The sequence below is a fragment of the Perca fluviatilis genome, chromosome 8 (genome assembly GCF_010015445.1).
Source record: "Perca fluviatilis chromosome 8, GENO_Pfluv_1.0, whole genome shotgun sequence".
Classification (NCBI taxonomy): Eukaryota; Metazoa; Chordata; class Actinopteri; order Perciformes; family Percidae; genus Perca; species Perca fluviatilis.
This window is the reverse complement of record NC_053119.1, coordinates 40,088,003-40,115,010: the sequence shown is the minus strand read 5'-3', so window position 1 is coordinate 40,115,010 and position 27,008 is coordinate 40,088,003. Positions and strand designations below refer to the sequence as shown.

Sequence of the window (27,008 nt, the reverse complement as noted above, 5' to 3'; positions counted from 1 at the left end):
GGATCTCATCCATCCCTGGGGCTTTGCCACTGTGGAGTTGTTTAACTACCTCAGCAACTTCCACCAGGGAAATAGACGCATTGACACCCCATCATCCTCCAGCTCTGCCTCTACCATAGAGGGCATATTAGTCGGATTTAGGAGTTCCTCAAAGTGCTCCTTCCCCGCCCTATTACCTCCTCAGTTGAGGTCAACAGCGTCCCATCCTTACTGTACACAGCTTGGATGGTTCCCCGTTTCCCTCCTGAGGTGGCGAACGGTTTTCCAGAAGCACCTTGGTGCTGACCGAAAGTCCTTATCCATGTCTTCTCCGAACTTCTCCCACACCCGCTGCTTTGCCTCTTTCACGGCAGAGGCCGCAGCCCTTCGCGGCCCCCGTACGGGGCCTTGCAACGCCCCCTCCGGAGTCCTCTGGGATAACATATCCCGGAAAGACTCCTTCTTCAGTCGGACACCTTCCCTGACCACCGGTGTCCACCACGGTGTTCGTGGGTTACCGCCCCTTGAGGCACCTAAGACCCTAAGACCACCGCTCCTAGCCGTGGCTTCAGCAATGGAAACTTTGAACATAGTCCACTTGGGTTCAATGCCCCCAGCTTCCACAGGGATGCACGAAAAGCTCCGCCGGAGGTGTGAGTTGAAAGTCTGTCGGACAGGGGCCTCCTCCAGACATTCCCAATTTACCCGCACTACCCGTTTGGGCTTACCAGGTCTGTCCAGAGTCTTCCCCACCCCCTGACCCAACTCACCACCAGATCAGTTGACAGCTCCACCCCTCTCTTCACCTGAGTGTCCAAAACACACGGCCTCAGATCAGATGAAACGATTATGAAATCGATCATTGATCTTTGGCCTAGGGTGCTCTGGTACCAAGTACACTTATGAGTAGCCCCAAGGTTCGAACATGGTGTTTGTTATAGACAATCCATGACTAGCACAGAAGTCCAACAACAAACAACCACTCTGTTTTAGATCAGGGAGGCTGTTCTCCTCCCACCCCCGTCTCATGTGTCCTCTATCATTGCTCAATCGCGCGTGCGTTTGAAGTCCCCCAGCAGAACTATGGAGTCCCCCACTGGAGCCCCATACAGGACTCCACTCAAGGTCTCCAAGAAGGTTGAATACTCCGAACTCTTGTTTGGTGCATATGCACAAACAACAGTCAGAGTTTTCCCACCCACAACTCGCAGGCGTAGGGAGGCGACCCTCTCGTCCACCGGGGTAAACTCCGACATAGCGGTGCTGAGCCGGGGGCTTGTGAGTATCCCCACACCCGCCTGGCGCCTCACACCCTGGGCAACTCCGGAGAAGAAAAGAGTCCAACCCCTATCCAGGAGTATGGTTCCAGAACCGAGACTGTGCATAGAGGTAAGCCCCACCAGATCTAACCGGTAGCGCTCCACCTCCTGCACAAGCTCTGGCTCCTTCCCCCACAGAGAGGTGACATTCCACGTCCCCAGAGCCAGCGTCTGCTGCCCGGATCTGGTCCGTCGAGGCCCCTGACCTTCACTGCCACCCATGTGGCAGCGCACCCGACCCCAGCGGTTCCTCCCACAGGTGGTGGGCCCATGGGATGGAGAGGGAGTTGCCACTTTGCTTCTTCGGGCTGTGCCTGACCGGGCTCCGTGGCAAACCCGGCCACCAGGCGCTCGCTGACGATCCCGCCATCTGGGCCTGGCTCCAGACGGGGGCCCCGGGCTTCCTCCGGGCAGGGTAACTTCACCTCTTCCTCGTTGGCTCATAGGGTTTTTGAACCATTCTTTGTCTGGCCCCCCACCTGAGACCACTTTGCCTTGGGAGACCCTACCAGGAGCACACAGCTCCAGACAACACAGCCCTCAGGTTCATAGGGACACACAAACCTCTCCACCATGATAAGGTGATGGTTCCCGGAGAGGGGCCTAGCATAGTGCAAAATAAATTGATTTAACGCTTTCATCCTGCATACTACTGGTGAATGCAGTATCCTTCATTAGATAGAGACAGTGGATAGACAGGAAAGGTGGGAGAGAGATTGGGGATGACACATAGCAAAGGGCTGTAGGTCGGACTTGAACCCGGACCACTGCAGAGGACTCAGCCTACGTTGGGCGCACGCTCTTACTGGGTGAGCTAGAGGTCTCCCGTTCTTTTGTGTTTGTAAACACCGATGATGTGTGTTGTGGGCGGAGCCTAACTGGTGGCGTCTATCGTTTTTCCAACCCAATTTGGATAAAAACCACGGCCACTGAAGCCTCGACTGCTACGTTTGTTCAAAGAATTTACTGTGTAGCCTGCTGACAAACATATAGACAAAATGTGGTAGGGTTGGGCGATTTTTTTGTTGTGTTTTTTTGTCATTTAATGTAGCTAGTTTAATGGTCTGCCTCGGAAGAACTAGCCGCTGCTTCGCGGGTAACGTTAGTGGACAGCAGGGGGAAACCCCGGTGTCAATTAGGCTAAGGTCTAAGGATCTTAATTCGACCAAACTGATTGTTGTGATTGTTGGGAAGACTAAGTTTTGGTGAGTTTAATTTGAGTTCACTTAAGAGAGTTTGGGGAGCTTATTTTCAGATTGAATGAACTCTGTTTTGGATGAGTTCAGGTAAATGAATCTAGTCTTTGCTAGGTGAAAGAGAAAATTAATTTAGAAGGTATACGGTTGTATTTTTCTTTTTAGCAAGGAAAATGGTTGTAAGAATATTTCCTTTCTTGACAGTCTGAGTTTATTTTGTTTATGGCAAAAAAACAAACTAAGAGAGCTTGTGGAACGAAGTGAAATTCGCTGCTTAAACACATGATGGAGGAGGAAGGGGGGTAAGGTTGCCGCAGCCGCAGCCAATGCACACACCTGGGCCAATATATTGGCAATCTTGGCGGCCAACCCTACCTTTTTTTTGGGGCATTTTAGGCCTTTATTTGACAGGACAGCTGAAGACATGAAAGGGGAGAAAGAGGGGGAATGACATGCAGCAAAGGGCCGCAAGTCGGAGTTGAACCCGCGACCGCTGCGTTGAGGAGTAAACCTCTATATATGGCCGCCCGCTCTACCAACTGAGCTATCTGGGCACCGACCCTACCTTTTTAATATAATCCTTTTTAATATAGTACAGTGACTTTAAGTCAGTCATCATTTTCATTTGCAAAGTAAGGACATTAAAATACAGAAGGAAAACAAAGGTAACTTTAGTGAAATAAAAAATAAAAAGCCTACGTTTCCTTTTACTCCTCCTCACAAACCTAAGAATATAAGTTATCAAATTTCTTCCGACTTAACCCTTGTGTTCTCTTCCCGTTAACCGTAAAACACTTTTTTTTTTCTGGGTCAAAATGTACTTCTTTTTTTTAACATTGTGGTCGTCTTTTTCGACACTTGTGTCGCTTTTCTTTGTCACTTCTTAACGATGTTTTTGTCACATTTTTCCTGTGCTTTTTTTGTTTTTTTTTCCCCACGTTTTTGAAGCTATTTATCATTTTTTTTCTCTCCAAATGCTATGAAATTGAATAAAACACCCCAAATCAATGAAAGTACTGAGCTGATCTTTTATTTTACTTGTAAAGAGTAATGGTTTTATGGAACCATCCACGTTATTTTTTGATAATTTGGTTGAAAGATACCCAAATTTCTGATAGAAGTAAGACAGCTCCAGAGCTCTGTAAAGTTGAGAGTAAATCTTGGTTGATGCAGTAACTTCATCAGCCAAGGCAGTTTAACACACACCTTCTGACATATTTTGGGATGATTGGACAAAATATTGATTTATAGTGATTTGATTTCCAATTCAGATTAGAGATATTTCAGTTATAATACCAGTTATGTTTTGATAAGAGATTTTCAGAGACGCTGTAAATTATACAGGGAACCCTTTGGTGCATTAATACAACTATTTAATATTTACATTCCAACAAGAATTGACCCCAAAGCAGTTACATTAATGTACTTTTTGAACATGAACACACTACAGCAGTTAAGACCGTAAGGTACAACTCCACAAACTCTACAGTCAGTGCTTTCTTTAGTGCAGAGGGTGCAGAGGCAGTATGAAAGGCAGACATCCTCTGAATGCCCTCGGCCTCTACAGGCCCCGACACACCAAGCCGACCATCGGCCGTCAGTCCTAGTTTGTGCGGTGGGTCCTGCACCGTCGCCTCCTGACGGCCTTCGTCTTCGATTCACGGCGGTCGTCGGCCGAACATTTATTGGCTGTTCAGCTTGAAAACGAGAGTGAGAAAACCAAACAAACAACTATGACAGGCACACCCAAGGCTCCTTTAATTTTTCATCTCATCTGATAAATCCAATGCATATAAGAGCTGTCAAAACTGGTCAAAAATAGTGTTTGAATGTTCCTCCACACCAGTTTGAACTATTGGAATAACTATTTTTGCGCATTCTGTCTAGTCAGACCCAATTTAAGCAACTCTGGGGCTGTTTAGGGACCCTAGTATGAAGCAATGTTCAAATACAATATTTCATAATGAGCAAAAATAACACAAACTGCATATTTTTGCCCCAAAACTCCATGGGATTAATGGGAGACTCGTGGGAAGGGTAGAGGGGGGGGTGGTTTGCATGGGATTTCCCCCTCTCTGGTCTACATATCCCTGCCTCTGCTGAATTATTTTTATCCCTGGTGAGGACAAATGTATCCCCAGGACGCTGGCTCCCAGCGGTAGTTGTTTAGCCGCCAATAGGCAGACATGTATAAAGTACTAGAGATCCAGACTTGAGTAAAAGTGCTCTATCAAAAAAGGGACTTAAGTTGAAGTGCTCTTTAAGCACCACACTTAAGTGGAAGTACTAAAGTATTCAACATTCTTTGTACTTCAGTATTGCAAGTAGTTTATTTTAAAATGTACTACTCAAGTACTGAAAGTAAAAGTACAAGTATTGTGTTATGTAGTTATTAAAGAAAGCAGTCAAAAGTTTGAATATCATATTGTTTATATTTCTTGTATAGTTCTTTTTAAAAATAAAAAGGAAACTTGTTTTGGGGAGAATAAAACTACTAGTAAAAGTTTTCCTAGTAATCTTACCTAAAAGGCTCAGGATGCTGCAAATGTTGGTATTTAATATGAAAATGGCTGGTGGATTTAAGACAAAAAATAATAATTTATTGAATGAATAAAATTTGAACATATATGTCAGTGGCTTGTTGATCTTTACATTGTTAGTTAATTTCCTAACCTGTCCTGGGACACACATTCATACGGTTTAATAAAGTACTTATTGGACTTTAACTTATCATTGCACTTACAATAACGAGCGTAGCTGTCCTTAATTTAGGTCGTCCTGTATGTCTCCTCTCCAGTTTTTCCTGCATCCTGTCTGTCTGTCTGTCTGTCTGTCTGTCTGTCGAAACAGCAGCATCTTTCAGTGACTTTATAGTGAAAAAACATTACAGCGTACATTGATGTTAAAATGTCTACAGGTTGGCAGGACGGTCTGAAATGTTTTGCACGGTCTTTCGCTGTACGTTTTGTTAAATGTGAAATGTTTGAGTCGCACACAATCTCGTTTTCATATCACAAACAAGGAAATGAATTCACTCCCGCTTGGTCATTGGCTCTCAGAGTCACATACTGATACAAAGTCTGGCAGGTGGGACTGCTGGGATTGGTTGAAGTCACCGGAAACTCCGGTTATTGGTCAATTTTGCAGAAAAGTTGCAGTGATTGGTCAAACTTGCGAGTCGCACTAAATTCACGGTGATTGGTTGTAACGATGCAGCACATAAAAACTGTATCTGAGTAAAAGTATTAAACTCATCGAAAATATGTAGCCTACTCAAGTAAAAGTGGAAGTCGGAGAAAAAAATAATACTCCAGTAGAGTACAGATACAGCCTGTTAGTACTTAAGTACAGTAGTGAAGTAGTTGTACTTTGTTACTATACATCTCTGCCAACAGGTGACTGTGAGCCAGGTACAGGCACCGCCAGATGACGCTCCTTTCAGGGGCCGTGGTGGTGGAGTTCAGTCAGAGTCATGCAGCGACGACAGTAAAGTTTAGGCACCAAAACGACAAGTTAAGTTAAAGAAAAAGATTGTGGTTTGGATTAAGACATTCCCGAGGAACGAACAAGCATTTCCTGGGTGAACGTATTTTGTTTGTGAACTCCGCTCTCCGACTTGAAAGCGCTGTGTTTTATGCTGAATATTGAAGTGCATATTTAAGTGTTTTGGCATGCCTGACCATATCCATGGTATTGCAAGGGGGATTTCATTCTTGCATGTTGTGTTTTGTTGTGCATGATCAACCCCCATACCGCTAGATGGCTATGCTGAGACACACCACTAGTGTCCTTGCCTAACAGTGCCTAACGGTGCCTGACTTTTTGCTAGAAGCTAACAATGTAGCTATGGCTGAACGTTTAGGTTGTATAGTTTCATATGATACCAATGTCTTCACTCTAGCATTAAAACAGAGCCTACTACTGCCTCTTACAGACCATAATGTCAGATGACATCGCCAGCAGGTCTCTTAGGGTTAAAGGATCGATCTCTGGATTTTAAAAATTGATATATGATCATTCAAATGGCAGTTGATTTAAACCCAGCTCTAATGATTTAAAAAAAATACGTTATATGAAGCAGTACTTAAGAATTTGGTAGTTTTATCTTAATTATTTGCATTTGATTGGATGTTGAGATTACATGTTGTTTTTTTTCCCTCTTTCCATACATCTTTATTGTCTGCACGTCTCCTCGGTGTATCAGACTGGGGGTGGAAAGGGGAGTGAGTACTCCCCTTTAGCTGTGGATGTGGGTAGGGGCCCATAGAGAATGCCTTTCTACAGGGCCCAGAATGTTGTGCTATGCCCCTGCGTGTCCATGTGGCACTCCTTGGGATTTCCTATTTGCACATCATTGTGTGCTACGGATGACAGAAGCACATGGCCCATCAGTGACGGTTCTTCTCCTCCTCTCCGTACAGGGAGTCCATCCCGAACTCTCTCCACCATGTCGCTATCTGTTCGCCCAGCCAGACGCCTCACCTCCACATCCATCACTAGGAGTCAGAGCTTCACTGGAGTCAACACCCACGACAAGCCCTACAGGTACACACACAGACAGACAGACAGACATGGGATTTTCAGGTCTTATATGGATTATTACAGGGTTTTCTGTACCACTATAAGTAGAGCTGGGCAATATGGAAAAAAAATCTAATATCACAGTGTTTTGGACCAAATACATTGATTGCGATATTGTAGGTTTGACAATAAGATTTGTGATAAATAATCATCAGTGATGTGGATACAATGATTAGGTGGGTACAGGTAAATTATAGAACAGCTAGAACAGTCTGGTAGGTTCAGAAAATGACATCACTTTACTGTAATGCAGCCTTTAAAACCAGGAAAAGACTACACTTAGGCATATCACGATACTTTCTATCTTTTTTAACTTTTCTATCTGCTATAGCTTTTCCAACTTTTTTAGACACACAGATGGTAATAATAATGGTCCAAAATGATGTGGAATTGCATCTTTTTTAATTGAAACATGTAACATTTTCTTGAGGGAGGGCCCCTAAACCTCTGCCAGATGCACCTACTAAGTCTTCTACAAACCTAGGGAAAACACTGGATTACTGTAATTTAACATTCAAAGAATTAAGATGTTTCTGCATGTTAAAATAGAATGATTTGGTATCTAGTGATAACGAGAAAAATGTATCATAACATGGACAAATTGCATTGGGGAGGCAGACGGACGGACAGAAAAACAGACAGACGGAGAAAGAGAGACAGACAGTCTTATGTGATATACTGTAATAGTTCTGTTAGAGAGTTTGATGAGGCTGGTCTTGGGATGTCGGGTGAGGATATTTGAGGATGATGTTGCTGATGTTGCAGGAACCTCTCAGTGTTCAGCACTCCAGGTCTCAGCAGGAAGACCAGCAGAGCCAGCAGGATGTTTACCTTGTCCACCAAGTCCAACCCCCCACCTAAGGTCCCTCAGCCTGAGCGACTGGACCAGGTCTATGAGGCGCTGAAGAAAGGCCTTCAGTGAGTGCACTCCCAACACACAGGCACGCATACATAGAAAAAGCAACCGTAAGCTTTCATTTTGAGAGATCATGTCCTTGGCAGTACCTGTGACTCCTACTCACTGACTGATATTTCTGCAATTCTGAATCGACTGTACTATTATAGCAATATGGTTCCAGAGAAAGAAAATGTCATGGGGTTGACTAAAATCTGCTCTGTCATATCCCTGTCTACCTAAAAACCTTTTCACAGAGAAACTTTATAATATTGGCTTCAATTTGGCAAAGAAACAACCTAACTCATGTAAGTCTACACTGGAAAAGCTAATAACAAACTTTGTTTTGTCAATGCTAACATGAGGCTTAAAGGTCCCATGAAATCGGCATTTGAACTTCTTAGAAAACAGACGTAAACCTGTGAAGTCACAACTTTTTCAGCCTTTCTACCCACCATCTCAAACCAAAGTGTCTTTCTCTCCATAACCAAAAGGCCATTGGTTTACACTTTAAAGGAATAGTTCGACATTTTGGGAAGTCATCGTCTCATTTGCCTTCTTGCAGAGACTGGGATGAATAGATTGGAACCACCAACATATCTGTCTGTTAAATGTCAAGCAACAGCCAGTAGTCTGTTATCTTAGCTTAGCATAAAGACTGGAAACAGGAACTAACAGCGAGCCTGGCTCTGTCCAAAGGCCGAAAAATCTGCTTCCCAACACTACCTAAAGTTCACTGATTAACACGTTGTCGCGTTTGTTTAATTATTTTCCATAATGTCAAACTGTTGCTTTGAGATCAACTTAAGGGTAGAAAAACACAAAACACTCGGCTCCAATTCATTTTCGTTAAGGCGAGCATTTTTAGGCCTTTGACAGGACAGCTGAAGAAACGAAAGGGGAGAGATTGGGGGGGAATGACATGCAGCAAAGGGCCGCAGATCGGAGTCAAACCCAGGCCCGCTGCGTCAAGGAGTAAACCTCTATATATGGGCGCCTGCTCTACCAACTGTGTGTGTCTGTGTGTCCTCTCAGGTCCTACCTGCAGGTTCATCAGATGGACTGGGACAATCTCAGCAGAGAGATGAAAGAATCAAAGAGGAACTCCAGACTGGTACGTTTGGCTCGGCACTGCAAGTGAAAAGTGTTCCTTTCACCTATTGAAGCCTAACTCTGTGAAATGTTGCAAATTGTATGTTTTGTGTGTTGTTAAAATCAAAAAAATGTTAATCACAAAAAAGAAAAAATTTGAGACCTACTGATGTCTGATGTTTCTGCCTCTTCAGGGTTTCCTGTATGAGCTGGACAAGGTGAGCTACTGTCAATGCTTCAATACATTCCTCAACTGCAAAGAGAATGGGAGACAAGTTTATATTAGAGATAGGCCTTTATTTCTACTTCTGTTTTCTAAAGTGCACATATGGCTTTTTCCCTTTCCTTTATTGTGTTATATATAACAGAAAACACTGTTCACGAACTGCTCCAAACAGCTCTATTGTAGTCCAGCCTTTACTTCAGAGACCAACGTGGTCACTTTGGAACACACGTTATAATGCTCGCCTAGCTGCTAGCATGGCACGCCCTCATACTCTGCTTCTGACTGGCTAGTAGTCCTTACCTAGGTACTGTCAGGGCACGCCCTCATACTCTGCTTCTGACTGGCTAGTAGTCCTTACCTAGGTACTGTCAGGGCACGCCCTCATACTCTGCTTCTGACTGCCTAGTAGTCCTTACCTAGCTATTGTCAGGGCACGCCCTCATACTCTGCTTCTGACTGGCTAGTAGTCCTTACCTAGGTACTGTCAGGGCACGCCCTCATACTCTGCTTCTGACTGGCTAGTAGTCCTTACCTAGCTACGGTCAGGCGCAACCCTCATACTCTGCTTCTGACTGGCTAGTAGTCCTTACCTAGGTACTGTCAGGGCACACCCTCATACTCTGCTTCTGACTGGCTAGTAGTCCTTACCTAGCTACTGTCAGGCCAGCCCTCATACTTGCTTCTGACTGGCTAGTAGTCCTTACCTAGGTACTGTCAGGGCGCGCCCTCATACTCTGCTTCTGACTGGCTAGTAGTCCTTACCTAGGTACTGTCAGGGCGCCCTCATACTCTGCTTCTGACTGGCTAGTAGTCCTTACCTAGGTACTGTCAGGCGCACGCCCTCATACTCTGCTTCTGACTGGCTAGTAGTCCTTACCTAGTACTGTCGGGGGCGCGCCCTCATACTCTGCTTCTGACTGGCTAGTAGTCCTTACCTAGGTACTGTCAGGGCGCCCTCATACTCTGCTTCTGACTGGCTAGTAGTCCTTACCTAGGTACTGTCAGGGGCGCACCTCATACTCTGCTTCTGACTGGCTAGTAGTCCTTACCTAGGTACTGTCAGGGCACGCCCTCATACTCTGCTTCTGACTGGCTAGTAGTCCTTACCTAGGTACTGTCAGGGCACGCCCTCATACTCTGCTTCTGACTGGCTAGTAGTCCTTACCTAGGTACTGTCAGGGCCTCATACTCTGCTTCTGACTGGCTAGTAGTCCTTACCTAGGTACTGTCAGGGCACGCCCTCATACTCTGCTTCTGACTGGCTAGTAGTCCTTACCTAGGTACTGTCAGGGCCCGCCCTCATACCTGCTTCTGACTGGCTAGTAGTCCTTACCAAGCTACTGTCAGGGCGCGCCTTCATACTCTGCTTCTGACTGGCTAGTAGTCCTTACCTAGGTACTGTCAGGGCACGCCCTCATCTCTGCTTCGAACTGGCTAGTAGTCCTTACCTAGGTACTGTCAGGGCCGCCCTCATACTCTGCTTCTGACTGCCTAGTAGTCCTTACCTAGGTACTGTCGGGCCGCGGCCTCATACTCTGCTTCTGACTGGCTAGTAGTCCTTACCTAGGTACTGTCAGGGCCAGCCCTCATACTCTGCTTCTGACTGGCTAGTAGTCCTTACCTAGGTACTGTAAGGGAGCACCCTCATACTCTGCTTCTGACTGGCTAGTAGTCCTTACCTAGCTACTGTCAGGGCCGCGCCCTCATACTCTGCTTCTGACTGGCTAGTTTTTTTTTTAGGGAAGTACTCTGCTTCTGACTGCCTAGTAGTCCTTACCTAGCTACTGTCAGGGCGCGCCCTCATACTCTGCTTCTGACTGGCTAGTAGTCCTTACCTGGGTACTGTCAGGGCCCGCCCTCATACTCTGCTTCTGACTGGCTAGTAGTCCTTACCTAGCTACTGTCAGGGCCGCCCTCATACTCTGCTTCTGACTGGCTAGTAGTCCTTACCTAGCTATTGTCAGGGCACGCCCTCATACTCTGCTTCTGACTGGCTAGTAGTCCTTACCTGGAGTACACTGTCAGGGCACGCCCTCATACTCTGCTTCTGACTGGCTAGTAGTCCTTACCTAGGTACTGTCAGGGCACGCCCTCATACTCTGCTTCTGACTGGCTAGTAGTCCTTACTTAGGTACTGTCAGGGCACGCCCTCATACTCTGCTTCTGACTGGCTAGTAGTCCTTACCTAGGTACTGTCAGGGCACGCCCTCATACTCTGCTTCTGACTGGCTAGTAGTCCTTACCTTGCGTTACTGTCAGGGCCGCCCTCATACTCTGCTTCTGACTGGCTAGTAGTCCTTACCTAGGTACTGTCAGGGCCGCCCTCATACTCTGCTTCTGACTGGCTAGTAGTCCTTACCTAGGTACTGTCAGGGCGCGCCTCATACTCTGCTTCTGACTGGCTAGTAGTCCTTACCTAGGTACTGTCAGGGCGCACGTCCATACTCTGCTTCTGACTGGCTAGTAGTCCTTACCTAGGTACTGTCAGGGCCGCCCTCATACTCTGCTTCTGACTGGCTAGTAGTCCTTACCGGTACCTGTCAGGGCACGCCCTCATACTCTGCTTCTGACTGGCTAGTAGTCCCTACCTAGTACTGTCAGGGCCAGCCCTCATACTCTGCTTCTGACTGGCTAGTAGTCCTTACCTAGGTACTGTCAGGGCCGCCCTCATACTCTGCTTCTGACTGGCTAGTAGTCCTTACCTAGGTATCTGTCAGGGCCGCCCTCATACTCTGCTTCTGACTGGCTAGTAGTCCTTACCTAGGTACTGTCAGGGCACGCCCTCATACTCTGCTTCTGACTGGCTAGTAGTCCTTATGGCTACTGTCAGGGCGCCCTCATACTCTGCTTCGGACTGGCTAGTAGTCCTTACCTAGCTACTGTCAGGGCGCGCCCTCATACTCTGCTTCTGACTGGCTAGTAGTCCTTACCTAGCTACTGTCAGGGCACGCCCTCATACTCTGCTTCTGACTGGCTAGTAGTCCTACCTAGCTACTGTCAGGGCCCGCCCTCATACTCTGCTTCTGACTGGCTAGTAGTCCTTACTTAGGTACTGTCAGGGCCGCCCTCATACTCTGCTTCTGACTGGCTAGTAGTCCTTACCTAGGTACTGTCAGGGCACGCCCTCATACTCTGCTTCTGACTGGCTAGTAGTCCTTACCTAGGTACTGTCAGGGCAGCCTTCATACTCTGCTTCTGACTGCCTAGTAGTCCTTACCTAGCTATTGTCAGGCCGCGCCCTCATACTCTGCTTCTGACTGGCTAGTAGTCCTTACCTAGCTATTGTCAGGGCGCCCTCATACTCTGCTTCTGACTGGCTAGTAGTCCCTAACTAGCTACTGTCAGGGCACGCTCCTCATACTCTGCTTCTGACTGGCTAGTAGTCCTTACCTAGCTATTGTCAGGGCACCCTCATACTCTGCTTCTGACTGCCTAGTAGTCCTTACCTAGCTACTGTCAGGGCACCCTCATACTCTGCTTCTGACTGGCTAGTAGTCCTTACCTAGGTACTGTCAGGGCACCCCTCATAACTCTGCTTCTGACTGGCTAGTAGTCCTTACCTAGGTACTGTCAGGCCGCCCCTCATACTCTGCTTCTGACTGGCTAGTAGTCCTTACCTAGGTACTGTCAGGGCCCTCATACTCTGCTTCTGACTGGCTAGTAGTCCTTACCTAGGTACTGTCAGGGCACGCCTTCATACTCTGCTTCTGACTGGCTAGTAGTCCTTACCTAGCTATTGTCAGGGCACGCCCTCATACTCTGCTTCTGACTGCCTAGTAGTCCTTACCTAGCTATTGTCAGGGCCGCCCTCATACTCTGCTTCTGACTGGCTAGTAGTCCTTACCTAGGTACTGTCAGGGCCGCCCCTCATACTCTGCTTCTGACTGCCTAGTAGTCCTTACCTAGCTACTGTCAGGGCACGCCCTCATACTCTGCTTCTGACTGGCTAGTAGTCCTTACCTAGCTATTGTCAGGGCAGCCCTCATACTCTGCTTCTGACTGGCTAGTAGTCCTTATCTAGGTACTGTCAGGGCACGCCCTCATACTCTGCTTCTGACTGGCTAGTAGTCCTTACTTAGGTACTGTCAGGGCCCGCCCTCATACTCTGCTTCTGACTGGCTAGTAGTCCTTACCTAGCTACTGTCGGGGCACGCCCTCATACTCTGCTTCTGACTGGCTAGTAGTCCTTACCTAGGTACTGTCAGGGCACGCCCTCATACTCTGCTTCTGACTGGCTAGTAGTCCTTACCTAGGTACTGTCAGGGCACGCCCTCATACTCTGCTTCTGACTGGCTAGTAGTAACCATGTAAACCTATTCTGATAAAACCTCTAAATACAATTATGAACCTGAAAATTAGCATAATATGAGCTTATTTCAGTAAGGCGCCTCCTGTAATATATTTCCAACTCAATACTTCAGTCCATGTTCACCTGCTGTCTTGATAATTCAGTACAGTGATTTCCCTAGCTTTGTGGAATACTTAAGTGCATGTATTTGGCAGCGGGGTTGAGGCGTCCTTCCTCAAGAAAAAGAAAATGCCATTTCTCCATAAATTTTGTGTCTCTGTGGGTTTTTGCATCTCTTTGTAGTCATGTTGTGTCTCTTTTTGATCATTTGTGTTTTCTTTGGGGTTGTTTTGGGTCTCTGTGGTCATTTGGCGTCTCTTTGTAGCCACTTTGTGTCCCTTAGGGTAGGTTTGCATCTCTTTTTCACATCATTTTGTAGCATTATTATCACCATTTAACACCTTTTTTATCGTGCTTTTATTGAATCTATTTAGTCTTTTTGCCTGGTGTTATGGTTTGTAAACCTGTATCTTAAAAATAGGAACCGTCTAAACCAAATTGTAAAATGGTCCAGTTGGCTGATGGGAGAGCCACAGCTCAACCTAGAATCCCTGTATACCAAACAGTTACAGAGGATCTAGTTTGAAAAAGCACTCCCACCCTCCACACAGTGAATTTTGGCTCCTACCGTCTAGACGCAGGTACAAAGTACCAGCCTGTAAAACTAAGCCATACAGGAACAGCTTTGTCCCAGTAGCTATCAGTTCAATCAATAAGTAATAGCAAAACAGGTCTGCCACCTTATTTTTTCATTTTTAGTGGTCTGTTGATTTAATCATTTTTTATTTTTTTATGTTTTTTTATTAGTAATGAGCACTGTTGTCACTTTATCACATTGTGTGTGTGTGTGTGTGTGTGTGTGTGTGTGTGTGTGTGTGTGTGTGTGTGTGTGTGTGTGTGTGTGTGTGTGTGTGTGTGTGTGTGTGTGTGTGTGTGTGTGTGTGTGAGAGAGAAAGGAGGCTGACCCACTCATCACTCACTGTAAACAAACTCTATATAAATACAGCAAATAAGTTACCTTTGCCTTGACCATATCTGTGTCTAAAACATTGGAAAGGCTAGAGCAAATAATAAATAAATTGCACTCAAGAAGCTTAAAGACAAAACTTAAAGCTAAAGAAGTCCATCTACAATCATTAGATCTGAGAAAAGTCTTTCATTCAGCCCAGGTAGTGCTGCACCTCATCCTCATAATGGGAAACTCTGCAGTAACATGTATATTTCCACTGCACTAATTCCATCAGTACAACAACAGAGTCATGTCAGAGTTCGGACTCTGCTGCTCTCACTTTCCAGTCACTTCTACTTTTCTGGGATTTTTAAAGCTACCCTCAATGAATCTGAACACTTCCTGCACATATGTTGCACATTAAAAGCCTTCCAACTGCTCAAAGGGCATTACTCTTTCTGGCTGAGCTTTTAATTTGAAACATATGGAGGAAGTGTTGACATTAGCTTAACAGCAATGAAAGAAATTAAACTAGAATCTGTGTGTAATGAAACGAAATTTTAATGTCAATTACGATTTTGGCTTTAATGATTTACAAAAACTGAATCATTGAGAAAAGGGATTATTTTGCATATTACATTTTGCAAGTAAATTCTTATTTTGTCTTGTGTTCTGAATGAAACAAAAAGTACAAATGGGAAAAGTATTCAAGGAAATTTCAGTTTTCACTGTTGATTTGTTTAACTTTTTTAAGTTCATTAATTGCAACATCTTTCCAAAAGTCAATGAGTAATTGTGTTAAATAATCAGGATTTCAGTATTGACCAAAAATAATTGCGTCTATGATTTTTTTTTTTTTTCTTTCTTCATATTCAAGCAGCACTACTAGAATCAAGTATTTGTGCATTGTGTTGCCTGTGCTGTGGGAATGTGCAGTATCCCGAATGCATGATGTGACTCACTACATAACAGGAGACTGGGGTGTTTGTAGTCGGAACATAACTTTATCTGCAGTGCTGGTCTGACTTCTTCTGTGTTGACTAATGGGAATACATGTGACTCTGTGCTTCCCTCTGATAGCAAGTGAAGGTGACTGAGAGGTACATAAGACGACTGGAGTTTCACCTCAGCAAGGTAAGAGCACCATGATCCCTGTCAAACCATCAGTAAATGTTGGGGTGACCTCTAGCTCACCCAGTAAGAGCGTGCGCCCCATGTGGGCTGAGGTTGGGATCCGACCTGTGGCCCTTTGCTGTGTGTCATCCCCGATAATCTGCCAGGCCGATAATTGGTCGATCCATGCCCTGCCCCCTGACATTTCATTTTGTTGGGATTACTCTTCATATATCTGTTGGGATTAAAACGGTAAAACATTTCAGTACCCCACATTAGTCTGGGAGGAAAGGTGGTAGTAGTAGTAGTAGTAGTAGTAGTAGTAGTAGTAGTAGTAGTAGTAGTAGTAGTAGTAGTAGTAGTAGTAGTAGTAGTAGTAGTAGTAGTAGTCTGACAATCCCCCTTTTGTATTGGTCAGCTTTCAAGTTAACATGATGCAGCTTACAGAGGTCAAAAGGAAATGTCTTCCACTCAGTGGCCACACTGATACTTTTATCAGATTAGGCCCTGGAGAATTCAAACAGACTGAGAGCACATACAGCACCTCCATCAGATACGTATAACCTCTGTATGTGTAATTTGATTTACAGTTTTCTTCCATATCTACCTGTAGGAATTAGGGATGTTAATGATTAACTGTTTTACCGACAACAGTTACCGATTTTATTTCTATCAGTTAAAAACAAAAATGAGGGTTTTTTTATGCATTGTAAAAGAGAAATAGGCTATACAATCTATTTCCTAATTGATTATCTAGTATTAATTTGCTAGTAACTTAACTGAGCTACGTGACACATTCCCAGTGTGTTTGTTGCAAGTCCGCTGGCCCACCAAATTCATAAGTTTGGATCTGTGATTGAATTTATTTAATTTTTTAATTTACACTTTGGAATTTAGCGTTTGTCGGGGCTGCAGATGATAAATGAGCGAGTAGCCAAATCTGGTCCAATACATCTCTTCTCCTGGGCAATGAATGTAATAAACTAAACGTACCTGTCCAGAACCAGTCTAGTACTGACTTCACATTTTGAGCGTTCCACCTACCACGGGGCTGCGTTCCTCTTTGGATAGGAAGATGAAATGTGTTCCCTTTTCCCAGATTGACGAGCTATATGAAGCCTACTGCCTGCAGAGGAGACTCCGAGACGGTGCCAACAAGATGGTGAAGGCTTACACTTGCTCTCAAGGCAGCAAGGAGGCCAGGGAGAGTTTAGTAGAAGCCAATAAAGGATACAAAGAGTACACAGAGGTAAGAGGAAGAGGACAGAGGAGTGGAGCGATGGAGTGAGAAAGTGGATTAAGATGGAATGGAGAAAAATGGTGAAGATAATAAGGCTATATGAAAGAGTAATAGGATGTAACATAGCGCAACTAATAGGGATCATTTATAAACTACAGCTCCATAGTTTATTCCTGTTGGTAGAAATAAATAAATGAAAGCCTCCCTCTCTGTTCCTCTCTGTAGAACATGTGTGTGTTGGAGAGCGAGTTGGAGAACCAGCTGGGGGAGTTCCACATTAAGATGAAAGGTAAGAATGAAACATCGAGGGCAAGTTCACCGTCTGTCTTCACTCTCCCCTCCTCCCTCTCACCCTTGACTTTTTTCTTCTCTCCTTTTTTCATTCTCTTCTTGAATCAGTTTTTTCCTTGTCTCGGCCATGCGACAACAAAAATCCCATACTCTGAAGTAGGGCTGTATTTAGTCTTGCATTGCCAGCTCTATCTCCGCAGTGCTGCGGAGGAAGGTCTGGCTAGTCCACACGGCATTCCTGGATGGGAGAAAAACGTGCTCTAGTTTATTGGCATTTCTTTAAACCAATCATAATCGTCTTGGGCGGTGCTAAGCGCCAGACGCAGTGGCCGGTACTCTGCTAAATAGTCTCAGGAAGGAACTTGTTTTGGTGGAACATGTGTACGTTCAAAAGTAGTTTTAGTCTTTAACAGAAAACTCAGATTGGACAGTCTTATTTGCACCCCGCAAAGGAAAAAGCCACATACAATATTAAATGAAGTTAATGACACAATACAGTAACGTGAACTATTTAAATTAGCTGGATACATGATTAAACCTCATTGGCTCTTATCAGTGTATCTGCATGTGTACTTCATTCCCACCAATTGGTCCCAAAACCTCCCAGTTAGAGAGGACATGGCGTAAACATGTTCTTTGTAAATCTTTACAATCATTCCCTGAAAGAACCAAGCAGACCTGTCTTGTTGCACAATCCAATTTGTCCTTAGAATTTGTCTTTTATCAGCGTGTAACAATGCTAAGAGGTTCTGGTTAATGTTGCTTAGCGACTGGAGCTTAAATTTCACTTAAAGAAAGCTGAAAGTAAGGGACATCCGGTGGAACTTCCAGGGGCACAGAACTATCCCGTATGTGAACGGTCGTCAATATGGGATAGGCTGTTTTCAACCTAAGAAAATCTTGGTTGACTGAAATTCGACCTACTCTCGATTGGTCGATGGAGGGAAAATAACCTGCAGGTTATCTCTATATGAACTAAATAGTCCACACTGTACCTGGTAGTGTTCTGTGTCTATTTTTTTTTTTCTAAGGCGGCTTTACGTTTTGCAATGGGAGCGCTGTAAGTATATCCACACAATGCTACAAACAACAGCAGCGTGACAAGGCGCTGAGCGTCTACTCTGCGCTGAACGTTTGGTGTCACTGTCACTTTTTTGCCAGACTCAACAAGGCATCTCGGCTGAAAGAAAGCCACAGCGCCTCCAAACGTCCATCAATCCACTTACAAATCATAGAAAATGTGGGGCGCTGTGGTAGCTCACCTGTTTGAGCGTGTGCCCCATGTACGAGGGCTCAGTCCTTACCGCAGTGGCTCAGGGTTTGATTCCGACCTGTGGCCCTTTGCTGCATGTCATTCCCCTTTTCTCTCCTCTTTCATGTCTTCAGCTAACTTCTCAAATAAAGGCCTAAAATGTCCCAAAAAATTTGCTTTAAAAAATAATAAAAAAGCCTGAGAATCATCACATTTTTAGTTACTTTTTTTCAGTATCCAAGTATTCCAGTCATAGTTGTCTGTACATCCATAGTTACATTGCAAACAGGCACTGCTAATAGCTAAGCCAAAATGTAAACAAATATAGCCTAAAAATAAGCACGGTTTAAAAGAAAATACTAGTACCTACCTGCTGCTGACATTAAAACAGCACATTTGGGGTCTTGCTATTCTTTCTTCCCTATTTTCTGACATCCTATTAGTTCCCAAATAGGCTGATGTTGGTGTTAGCATGTTCATTTATTATAACAAATATCAGCATATCTTTGACACCAGCTTCACACGAAAGTCAAATCTCACACTGAGTTGATTAAAAAAAAATGAGGACAAGCAGCTTTTCCATCCACTTGCATAGGACTTCCTCTCTGGCCTGGATTTAAATCACAGAAGGTCCAGCAAGTTCACCGAAAAATGGGAGGGAATTGTTGCTGTAATTATCACTGGGATTGGGGTGAAAAAGGACTAGCATACGCACCCCAGATGGGATTAAAATCAATGTCCTACCTCTACTAGAGAAATAAATCCATTCCCAGTGTGTCTTATGAGAAACTGATTTTTGTCTTTCAGGTCTGGCTGGATTTGCTAGATTGTGTGCTGGGGACCAGTATGAGGTTAGTCTGTCTGTCTGGAAAATGAGTGTGTATGTGTTAGGAACACAAATTACAATACAAATAAGAATAGAACATATAAATAAAGATAATTTCTCAATAACACATAAGGAAAATTAACATACTACATGTTTTCTTGAATCTGCCTCTGACTGTCTATGTGTCAATTGTGTTTGGTTTTCCATTAATATGGCATGCTATCCCCAGTTATGTCCATTCTGTGTCCATTTATTTTGTGTGTGTGTGTGTGTGTGTGTGTGTGTGTGTGTGTGTGTGTGTGTGTGTGTGTGTGTGTGTGTGTGTGTGTGTGTGTGTGTGTGTGTGTGTGTGTGTGTGTGTGTGTGTGTGTGTGTGTGTGTGTGTGCAGATCTTTATGAAGTACGGTCGGCAGCGGTGGAAGCTGCGTGGCAGAATAGAGATGAATGCCAAACAGGTGTGGGACAGTGAAGAGATGGTGTTTTTGCCGCTCGTCAGTGAGTTCCTCTCTGTGAAGGTCAGTCCCTCCCAACATCTCACCCTTTTTGAATTTATATTTATCTATACTCTGCAGGCTGCAGAACTCTTTCATTGACTCAGCTCTGACCTAAGGTAGAACTTCCATTCAAACGAGTCTACGTTCTTCCAGTGGGGACTCTAATGTTACTACCTCTACTGATGGAGTTTAACAGTATAAAGGGCTCAGCCTGAATGACTGACACAAAGGGGCCTGTTGAAGGCAGCATGATCAAACTATATTTCTGTGGTCTCCTAGGTGACAGAGCTGAAGAGCTTAGCCAATCACGTGGTTGTAGGAAGTGTTTCCTGCGAGACCAAGGACCTGTTTGCTGCACTCCCCCAGACGGTTGCCGTGGATATTAATGACCTCGGGACTATTAAGCTGAGCCTCGAAGTCACCTGGAAGTAAGTTTGGCCAGCCATGCTGTAGGGCTCTGCAATGATTAGAAATTTTAATCGTGATTACGATTTTGGCTCCTGACCATCACAAAAACAAAATAAAAAACGATAATTTTGCATATTACGTTTTGCAAGTAAACAGTCATTTTGTCTTGTGTTCTGAATGAGAAAGGGGGGGGAAAAAAAAATAATTCAAAACGGTATGAAGGGAAATTTCCCAGTTCTGGGTGTTTTCACTGTAACAACTGTGTAATAGTTGTTACATCTTTCCAAAAGTCAATGACAAATCATGTTAAATAATCGTGATTTCAATTGATTAGGATTTTTTTTTCCATTATCCATCAGCCCTACTGTACTGTTGTCAATTTACAGTCTTATTCATGAACAATTCTCTCCCCCCCCACCGTCCCAGTCCATTTGATAAAGATGACCAGGGCTCAGTGGCAAGCAGCGTCAACAAGGCTCCGACCGTCAGTAAGAGACTCTCAACCATCTTCAACCAGAGTCCGCCTGACACGCCCTCTTTACGTGAACAAGCCTTCTATGTGAGTTCTTCTGTGTTCTAGTCGCCTTTCGTTTATGGCTGCAACTAACAATTATTGCCATTGTTGATTAATCTGTTGATTATTTTCTGAATGAATGGATTAGTTGTTTGATCTCTTTTGATGTCAGAAAATGGTGAAAAATGTGGATCTGTTTTTCCCAAAATCAAAGATGACGTCCTCAAATGTCTCGGAGAGAAGAAACTAGAACATTCGCATTTAACAAGCTGACATCACACAAGTTTAACTTTTTTTCAACAACAAAAAATGACTCAAATAGCTGGCGATTCATTTAATAGTTGACAACTTATCGATTCCTCTTTGCAGCTCTACTCTCTTTGACCCTTGTTCTCTCCGGAGAAACGTTTGACTGATGCTTTTTTCAAAGAGTGATACTGGAATATTTAGCTTAAAGTTGCTGATTGCTGGCATTTTGTGCAATGTTCACTACTCTTATGTGTGATTATTATAATTTATAAAACCCCTAAATGCAAGAGGAGCAGACAACTGAATAATAACCAGACTATTACTAATGGATTTAGTTTGTTTGTGACCTTTTTTTTACTTAAGTCTTTTTAGATTTCTGAAAAAAGGTAATTCAGGTGAAAACAAGAAGCAAAAACCTTCTCATCATAGAATGTATCAGATTGATGTGTGGAACTGGCCGTATGCTCGCAGAGAACGGGACAGAAATCCCAGCCCGCGGTGCCTAACGTCTCCGTTGCCCTTTGTTCCACCTGCTGCTACGTTGACGTGCAGTCTCTGCCTCGGAGTGTGACCAGGCGGCAGCACTGGCCGCTGCTGGACATCTTCAGAGACACACTTAGCCAGAGCTGTCCCTGTAGTGACAACTCACCGACGGCACAGCCCACCGCAGTAAGTCATCACGGAGTAGAACCCCCCTGGAGAATGTAGGAGCACAGAGCCCAGTGGTGTAGTGACTAGTGACTGTAATGATGGTAGAAACCTAGAACGGTAGAACAGTTTGTGTGTGTATGGCTTCATGTATGCAAGGTTTCCAAACTCTCTGCTCTCCAGCAGATTTAACTGATTCTCAGATTCGTTTGAGAGCAGAAACTGGAAATCTGCTGCTGTAATGTTTGGTCAAACTGCAGATCTGCATACATACAGGCTATATCAGCTGTGTAGGACGGCTGATTTAACCCACCAGTGCTCTATAGTCTATAGTGTCATGTGTCACATAACTGACAGTTCTGAGCACCGTGCAGCAGTCAGTCCTGAGAGCCACAGACTTAAAAAAAAAGAGCTTACAAGTTTGAACTAGCAAGTTAACTAGCAGTTGGGAAGTACATTGTATAGCCTATTTTTCTTTCAACATGCAACAAAACTTTTATTTTTTTAATTTTACATGTCTGTTTCCCCCATGAGGAATTCTAAGTAATGACAACAAAACTGTCGGCACGTCCACATGATACAAGCCTTCCGTGATCGCGCACTGCGAGCTAGGACTTTGAACCTTATAGGGTCTCAAAGGACATGCCATCGTCAGTTCGTGAACTGTTATTATTAGTTAGTATAGCAGTTATAAAGGAGAAACGGTTAATAGGGGACACTCTCTGAAACTTCACATTGACATACATTTCGGAGTGTGTCCACTTACTGTAGCATTGTTGACCTCAACGATCACCTTCCAGTCGGTTGTTCTTGTGCCGTTTGCTCAGGTTTTTACAAATGTGGCCACTGAAGCAGAATAGAAGAGAACAAAGCAGAGCTGAACACTACCTATTCTATGAACGGAAGATAATTAATGACTGTGATTGTTTAATCTGAAGCACCCTGAGTCTGCAGAAGCTTTCGCCGTGATCCAGTTGAACCTAATCAACAGATTTCCATAAGGATTGTTGTTGACAGCGTGCGATATGTGACTGATCAGCAAAGCGGAAGAATCCAGAGTCATACACAGTGAAACTTGTTAATAGGGATGACGTGTGTGAACTGTGTGAACCAGCCAGCTGGGTTGTTATGTGACTCTCTGAAGCTGCAGCCAGTATTAGCCTGCTAGCTGTCAGTCTGTTGCAGCCCATGGCCTGGATCCAGAATAGAAGTGAGGCCTTCAGTTTTCTGTTTTTGTAGTACTCTCCAGGATTTGTAATAATGAAAAGCATGGAGTTACAGGTTAAGCCAGCGCTGTATTTGTGAGTTTCGCAACATTGTTGCATTTCACATGTGGTTGGGTTTGCGTTCGCATTGCACTTTGTCAAACACCGAACATTGTAAACACACGTCATACGGTGGAAATAGTCGCTGTCTATTGGACAGAATATCTGAGGGAAAGTCGTTGACACTTCTGGTCTGAGAAATCATGGAGCAACACCACATTAGTGTTTCTAATATTTTAAAAGAAGGCGAACAATGTGAGCGAAGGAGGGGGCGGGCCCTGATGAGAGAGAGATGATGATGATGTATGTTGATGCATAATTTATGTTGTTCTTTCTCCAAAGAATTCAACTTCTACATCCATGATTTTCAGCTCTAGAGTATCATCCGACTGTGCCTGCCTGTTTACACCGACAGGCACATGCCCAGTGTGAATGGTCATGTGATATGCCTTGTCAGACGTGTTAATATGGACAGAGATTAGTTCTGCTACTGGAGCTAAAACTCCTATGTGGGTGAAGATAGTTTATGTCTCAAAATGCCGCTTCAAAATGAAAACATAGTGTAGCCTGCGCTACAAGTGGAGATGCTGCACAGAAGTACTGAGCAATGGATAATCAGTTGTTTATTCCAGCATATACATTTCAACGACAAATTTCCTCAAACAACCTTTTCTTTACCATCTGGAACAGGTGGTTGTGTGATAGGTGCATCAGTCATTCTGTCTATATCAGTAGTGGAATGTAACTAAGTACATTTACTCCAGTACTGTACTTTATTCCAAATGTTGAGGTACTTGTACTTTACTTGAGTCTTTTCTTTTCATGCCACTTTCTACTTCTACTCCGCTACATTTCAGAGAGAAATATTGTACTTTTTACTCAACTACATTCATCTGTTACAGCTTTAGTTACTAGTTACTTTACACATTCAGATTTCTGCAGACAAAACACATGTAGTTTATAAAATCTGATGTTAGTAAACTAGCCAACAATCAGCTACAGCTACAAGTCCAGCTGAAATGATTAGACCATTAAACACACAACTGGTTGGATCCCCCTACACTTTCTACAATGGGAGGATGTTTCTGCATTGAGTACCTTTTACTTTTAATAGTTTAAGTACATTTTCCTGATGATACTTACATACTTTTATTAACATTTTCACTAAGGAGTAACATTTTCAATGAAAGACTTTTACTTGTAACAGAGTTTTTGTACTGTGAGGTATTAGAACTGGATCTGAATACTTCTTCCACCACTGGTCTATATCCAACTCCTCTTACATCGGCCCAACCTTTAAAACAGTGCTGTTGTCTTGTAGAACATGCTCCGCCGCCATGACGAGTTAGAGAATGGAACAGCTTGGTCCAATTCATCGGAGTCTTCTGATGACTCCTCCAGTCCTCGGCTTTCTGTCGGAGGGCTACGCAACTCTACACATCCAAAGGTAACACACAACAGACACTCACCCTGATTGATGGTCTGCAGTCTTGTGCCATTATGATTCTGTCTAGCTCTCTGCTCTGTTTATCACTGTGTTATTATCTTTTCTAAGGATTGGTTTGTAAGGGACACTCTGGCAATCAAACTATTTTTCCTGCTGAAACCTGTCGGTACCTTTTTAATGTCTCTGCATGCTGCGCAATCATGGTGATCCATGCAGTCGTCCCTGACGGTCTAACCAAACTACGCCCTCTAATTTAGGCGTCTATGCTTTTGTTTTTTCACTATGAACAAAGAAATGACATTTCCTCAAGCTTTGATCTCTCCCTGTTTATAAGTGCAAACAGTCACGGTTCTCAGGGGGACTTTTGCTCGGAAGGCCTCTCTGGAGCGCTTCCTCTCAGGCAGCATTCTTTTAAACGTTTGCCAGCAGACTGCCTTGGACCTTTCTATTTTTTTGACTTTTGTGTTCCCTTTCAAAGAGCACCTTCGTTATTTGTTCAAACGTTCGAGCACTCCGGACCTTTTTCTCTTCTAACAACTGAAGTTATTGACTATGTTGTTACTTTATCTCGTTCTCTAGGCAGTGGTGGTGACACCAGACATCCAGCCGGCTGTAAGCGGAAGTTCCTCCCCACAGCCCGACGTCTCATTTTGCCCCAGAGACGACTCCACCTTAACTCCAAACTCCCCCTACAGAGTCAGCACTGTCAGTGAGGCTCCCAACGCGTCCACACACCAAGCACAGAGCAACAGGTAGTGTTTGATTTTGGTTGCTGTCCCATTTTGTAAAAAGTGAGATTTCCATGACTTCTTTGATTAAAAAGCAGGTGGAGGTGCTATATAAATACTGTGAAAGTATCAAAACACTCAATCAGAGAAATACACACAGCCCCTATTCAAAAACTGTGCCTTTTAAACGAGCCGTTAGGACTTCTGTATGCTGTGTCACAACTATACTATGTGCTGTATATAGGTAGAAAGTGGCGCTACAGTGCCGTTACGGTCATTCGCTGGCTGCAATGACGGAGCAGAGACTCGGACCCACAAACGTTGACCAATCAGAGCAGACTGGGCTTAAAGAAACAGGCGCTAGGGTGAATACAGGTATATTCAGACAGACAGGATGAGAAAAATGTTTTTTGAACATTAAAGCGTGTAAACAGGTTCTAGTAGAAACCCAAAATACAAGTATGAACCTGAAAATTAGCATGATATTGGACCTTTAAAAAATAATAATTGTTGACTGATTATTTGTTACATTTGCCCATAACCACAGGGATGCTGCATGTTGGTGCTCTGTAATAATACAATGAACTGATTTACAGGGAAGAGGAGAAGGAGACGGTCAGTGTTAAGACCAAACCTAACAGCAAGGAAGAGGACGCAGCAGTGCCTGTGGTGGTGACCAACAGCCATGCCTCGCGCAGCTACTCGCGCTCTCTGAGCCACATCAGCGAAAGCAGTGCTGATGGCGTTGTGATGGTGGACAGGTCCGCAGAGTCCGGAGAGGTGATGTCTTTGGCTTCTGGGCTCTCCATCACCGACATTGAAATGGAGATGCTCAGCAGAACTCCTGAGTCTGCCGCCGCGGACCCGTCGCTGACCAGGCTCGGCTTCGTAGAGGAAAACCCAACAGGCGACATTGTCCCAGATCAACGTCAACACAGGAAGCAGCGGGACACATCCAGCCCTGTCCGAACATCCTCCTCCCCCGGGACCGTAGCAGTGGACCCTAGCACTCCGTCACAAATGAACACACACACAGAGCGAGAATGCAACACACGCCCAGAGAGCGGGGATGAAACGTATGTAGCCCAGCGGGTGTCGGTGGAGGAGGAGGAGATGCCAGATCATGTGTCCGGAGAGGAAGGTGTTCTGGTGGACAGCGGGCTAGAAGACGCCCTGGCAGCGGTCATTTCCTCTCTGGATGATTACAGAGGACAGTTCCCCGAGTTACAACTACTGGAACAAGAGCTGAAGCTGCTGCAGGTTACACTCAAGGTAAAGATGGAGCAAGCATGAGAAGAGTTGGGTCGATTTCTGATTTTATCGGTCCAGTGTATGAGGCAAAACCTGTTCAAATTTATGCTAACCGATTAAACCGGCATTTGTCACTTTCACACCTTCTGACAAATTTAAAAATATTATAGGCAGGGTTTCCCACCGGGCCTAAGTTTCCCACCACCAGGACTAAGCCACTGGGAATTATTTTTTAAACTACAGTCACAGCGGGGAGGCTCGGTTGGAAACTTAGATGTCTATATTTATAAATCTCCAGTTAGCTTTTAGCACTGATTTATCATAGGGCTCTTTGAAAGCTGTCTTTTAAATTCTCAATTTCATGATTCCGTCCATGATTATCCAGAAACTGTTGGGCTCTACATTAATGCTGCCGGGCTGAACAACTTTTCTGGGAGAAACACTGATAGGGTATCAATGTGTAACTGTTTGAATGTGATCAGGGCGTTCTTGAAGAGACTTCCTCTCAGTAAACTTTCCCAGAATAAATAAAGGTAAAAAAATAAACCGGTAGCCTACATTAGCAACTCATGCCAACGGTGTCACTGCACTTGTATTGCAAGCTGTGTTGGGCAGTAACGTCACTAGTTTAACTACTTCTCAGTAGTGTCGCTGTTTCCTAAATCAAATAGCTTTTCGGTAGCTTATGTCTTGTATT

General features: G+C 44.3%; 1 protein-coding gene across 4 annotated transcripts in view; it reads left to right on the top strand.

Annotated features, from left to right (window-relative positions):
* Positions 1 to 27,008, top strand: part of ripor1 (RHO family interacting cell polarization regulator 1) — an 88,557-nt gene that overhangs the window by 45,891 nt on the left and 15,658 nt on the right. For 3 of the 4 annotated variants that reach the window (XM_039808800.1, XM_039808798.1, XM_039808797.1), the window contains exons 2-16: positions 6,916 to 7,039; positions 7,841 to 7,993; positions 9,006 to 9,084; positions 9,257 to 9,280; positions 15,666 to 15,719; positions 16,798 to 16,947; positions 17,164 to 17,227; positions 19,289 to 19,332; positions 19,697 to 19,822; positions 20,081 to 20,229; positions 20,636 to 20,768; positions 21,525 to 21,641; positions 24,207 to 24,332; positions 24,912 to 25,084; positions 25,657 to 26,332. In XM_039808800.1, the coding sequence (XP_039664734.1) occupies positions 6,942 to 7,039; positions 7,841 to 7,993; positions 9,006 to 9,084; positions 9,257 to 9,280; positions 15,666 to 15,719; positions 16,798 to 16,947; positions 17,164 to 17,227; positions 19,289 to 19,332; positions 19,697 to 19,822; positions 20,081 to 20,229; positions 20,636 to 20,768; positions 21,525 to 21,641; positions 24,207 to 24,332; positions 24,912 to 25,084; positions 25,657 to 26,332 (2,166 nt within the window). In that variant the 5' untranslated portion in view covers positions 6,916 to 6,941. The remainder of the gene's footprint in view (positions 1 to 6,915; positions 7,040 to 7,840; positions 7,994 to 9,005; positions 9,085 to 9,256; positions 9,281 to 15,665; positions 15,720 to 16,797; positions 16,948 to 17,163; positions 17,228 to 19,288; positions 19,333 to 19,696; positions 19,823 to 20,080; positions 20,230 to 20,635; positions 20,769 to 21,524; positions 21,642 to 24,206; positions 24,333 to 24,911; positions 25,085 to 25,656; positions 26,333 to 27,008) is intronic. The other variant, XM_039808799.1, reaches the window with a different exon arrangement.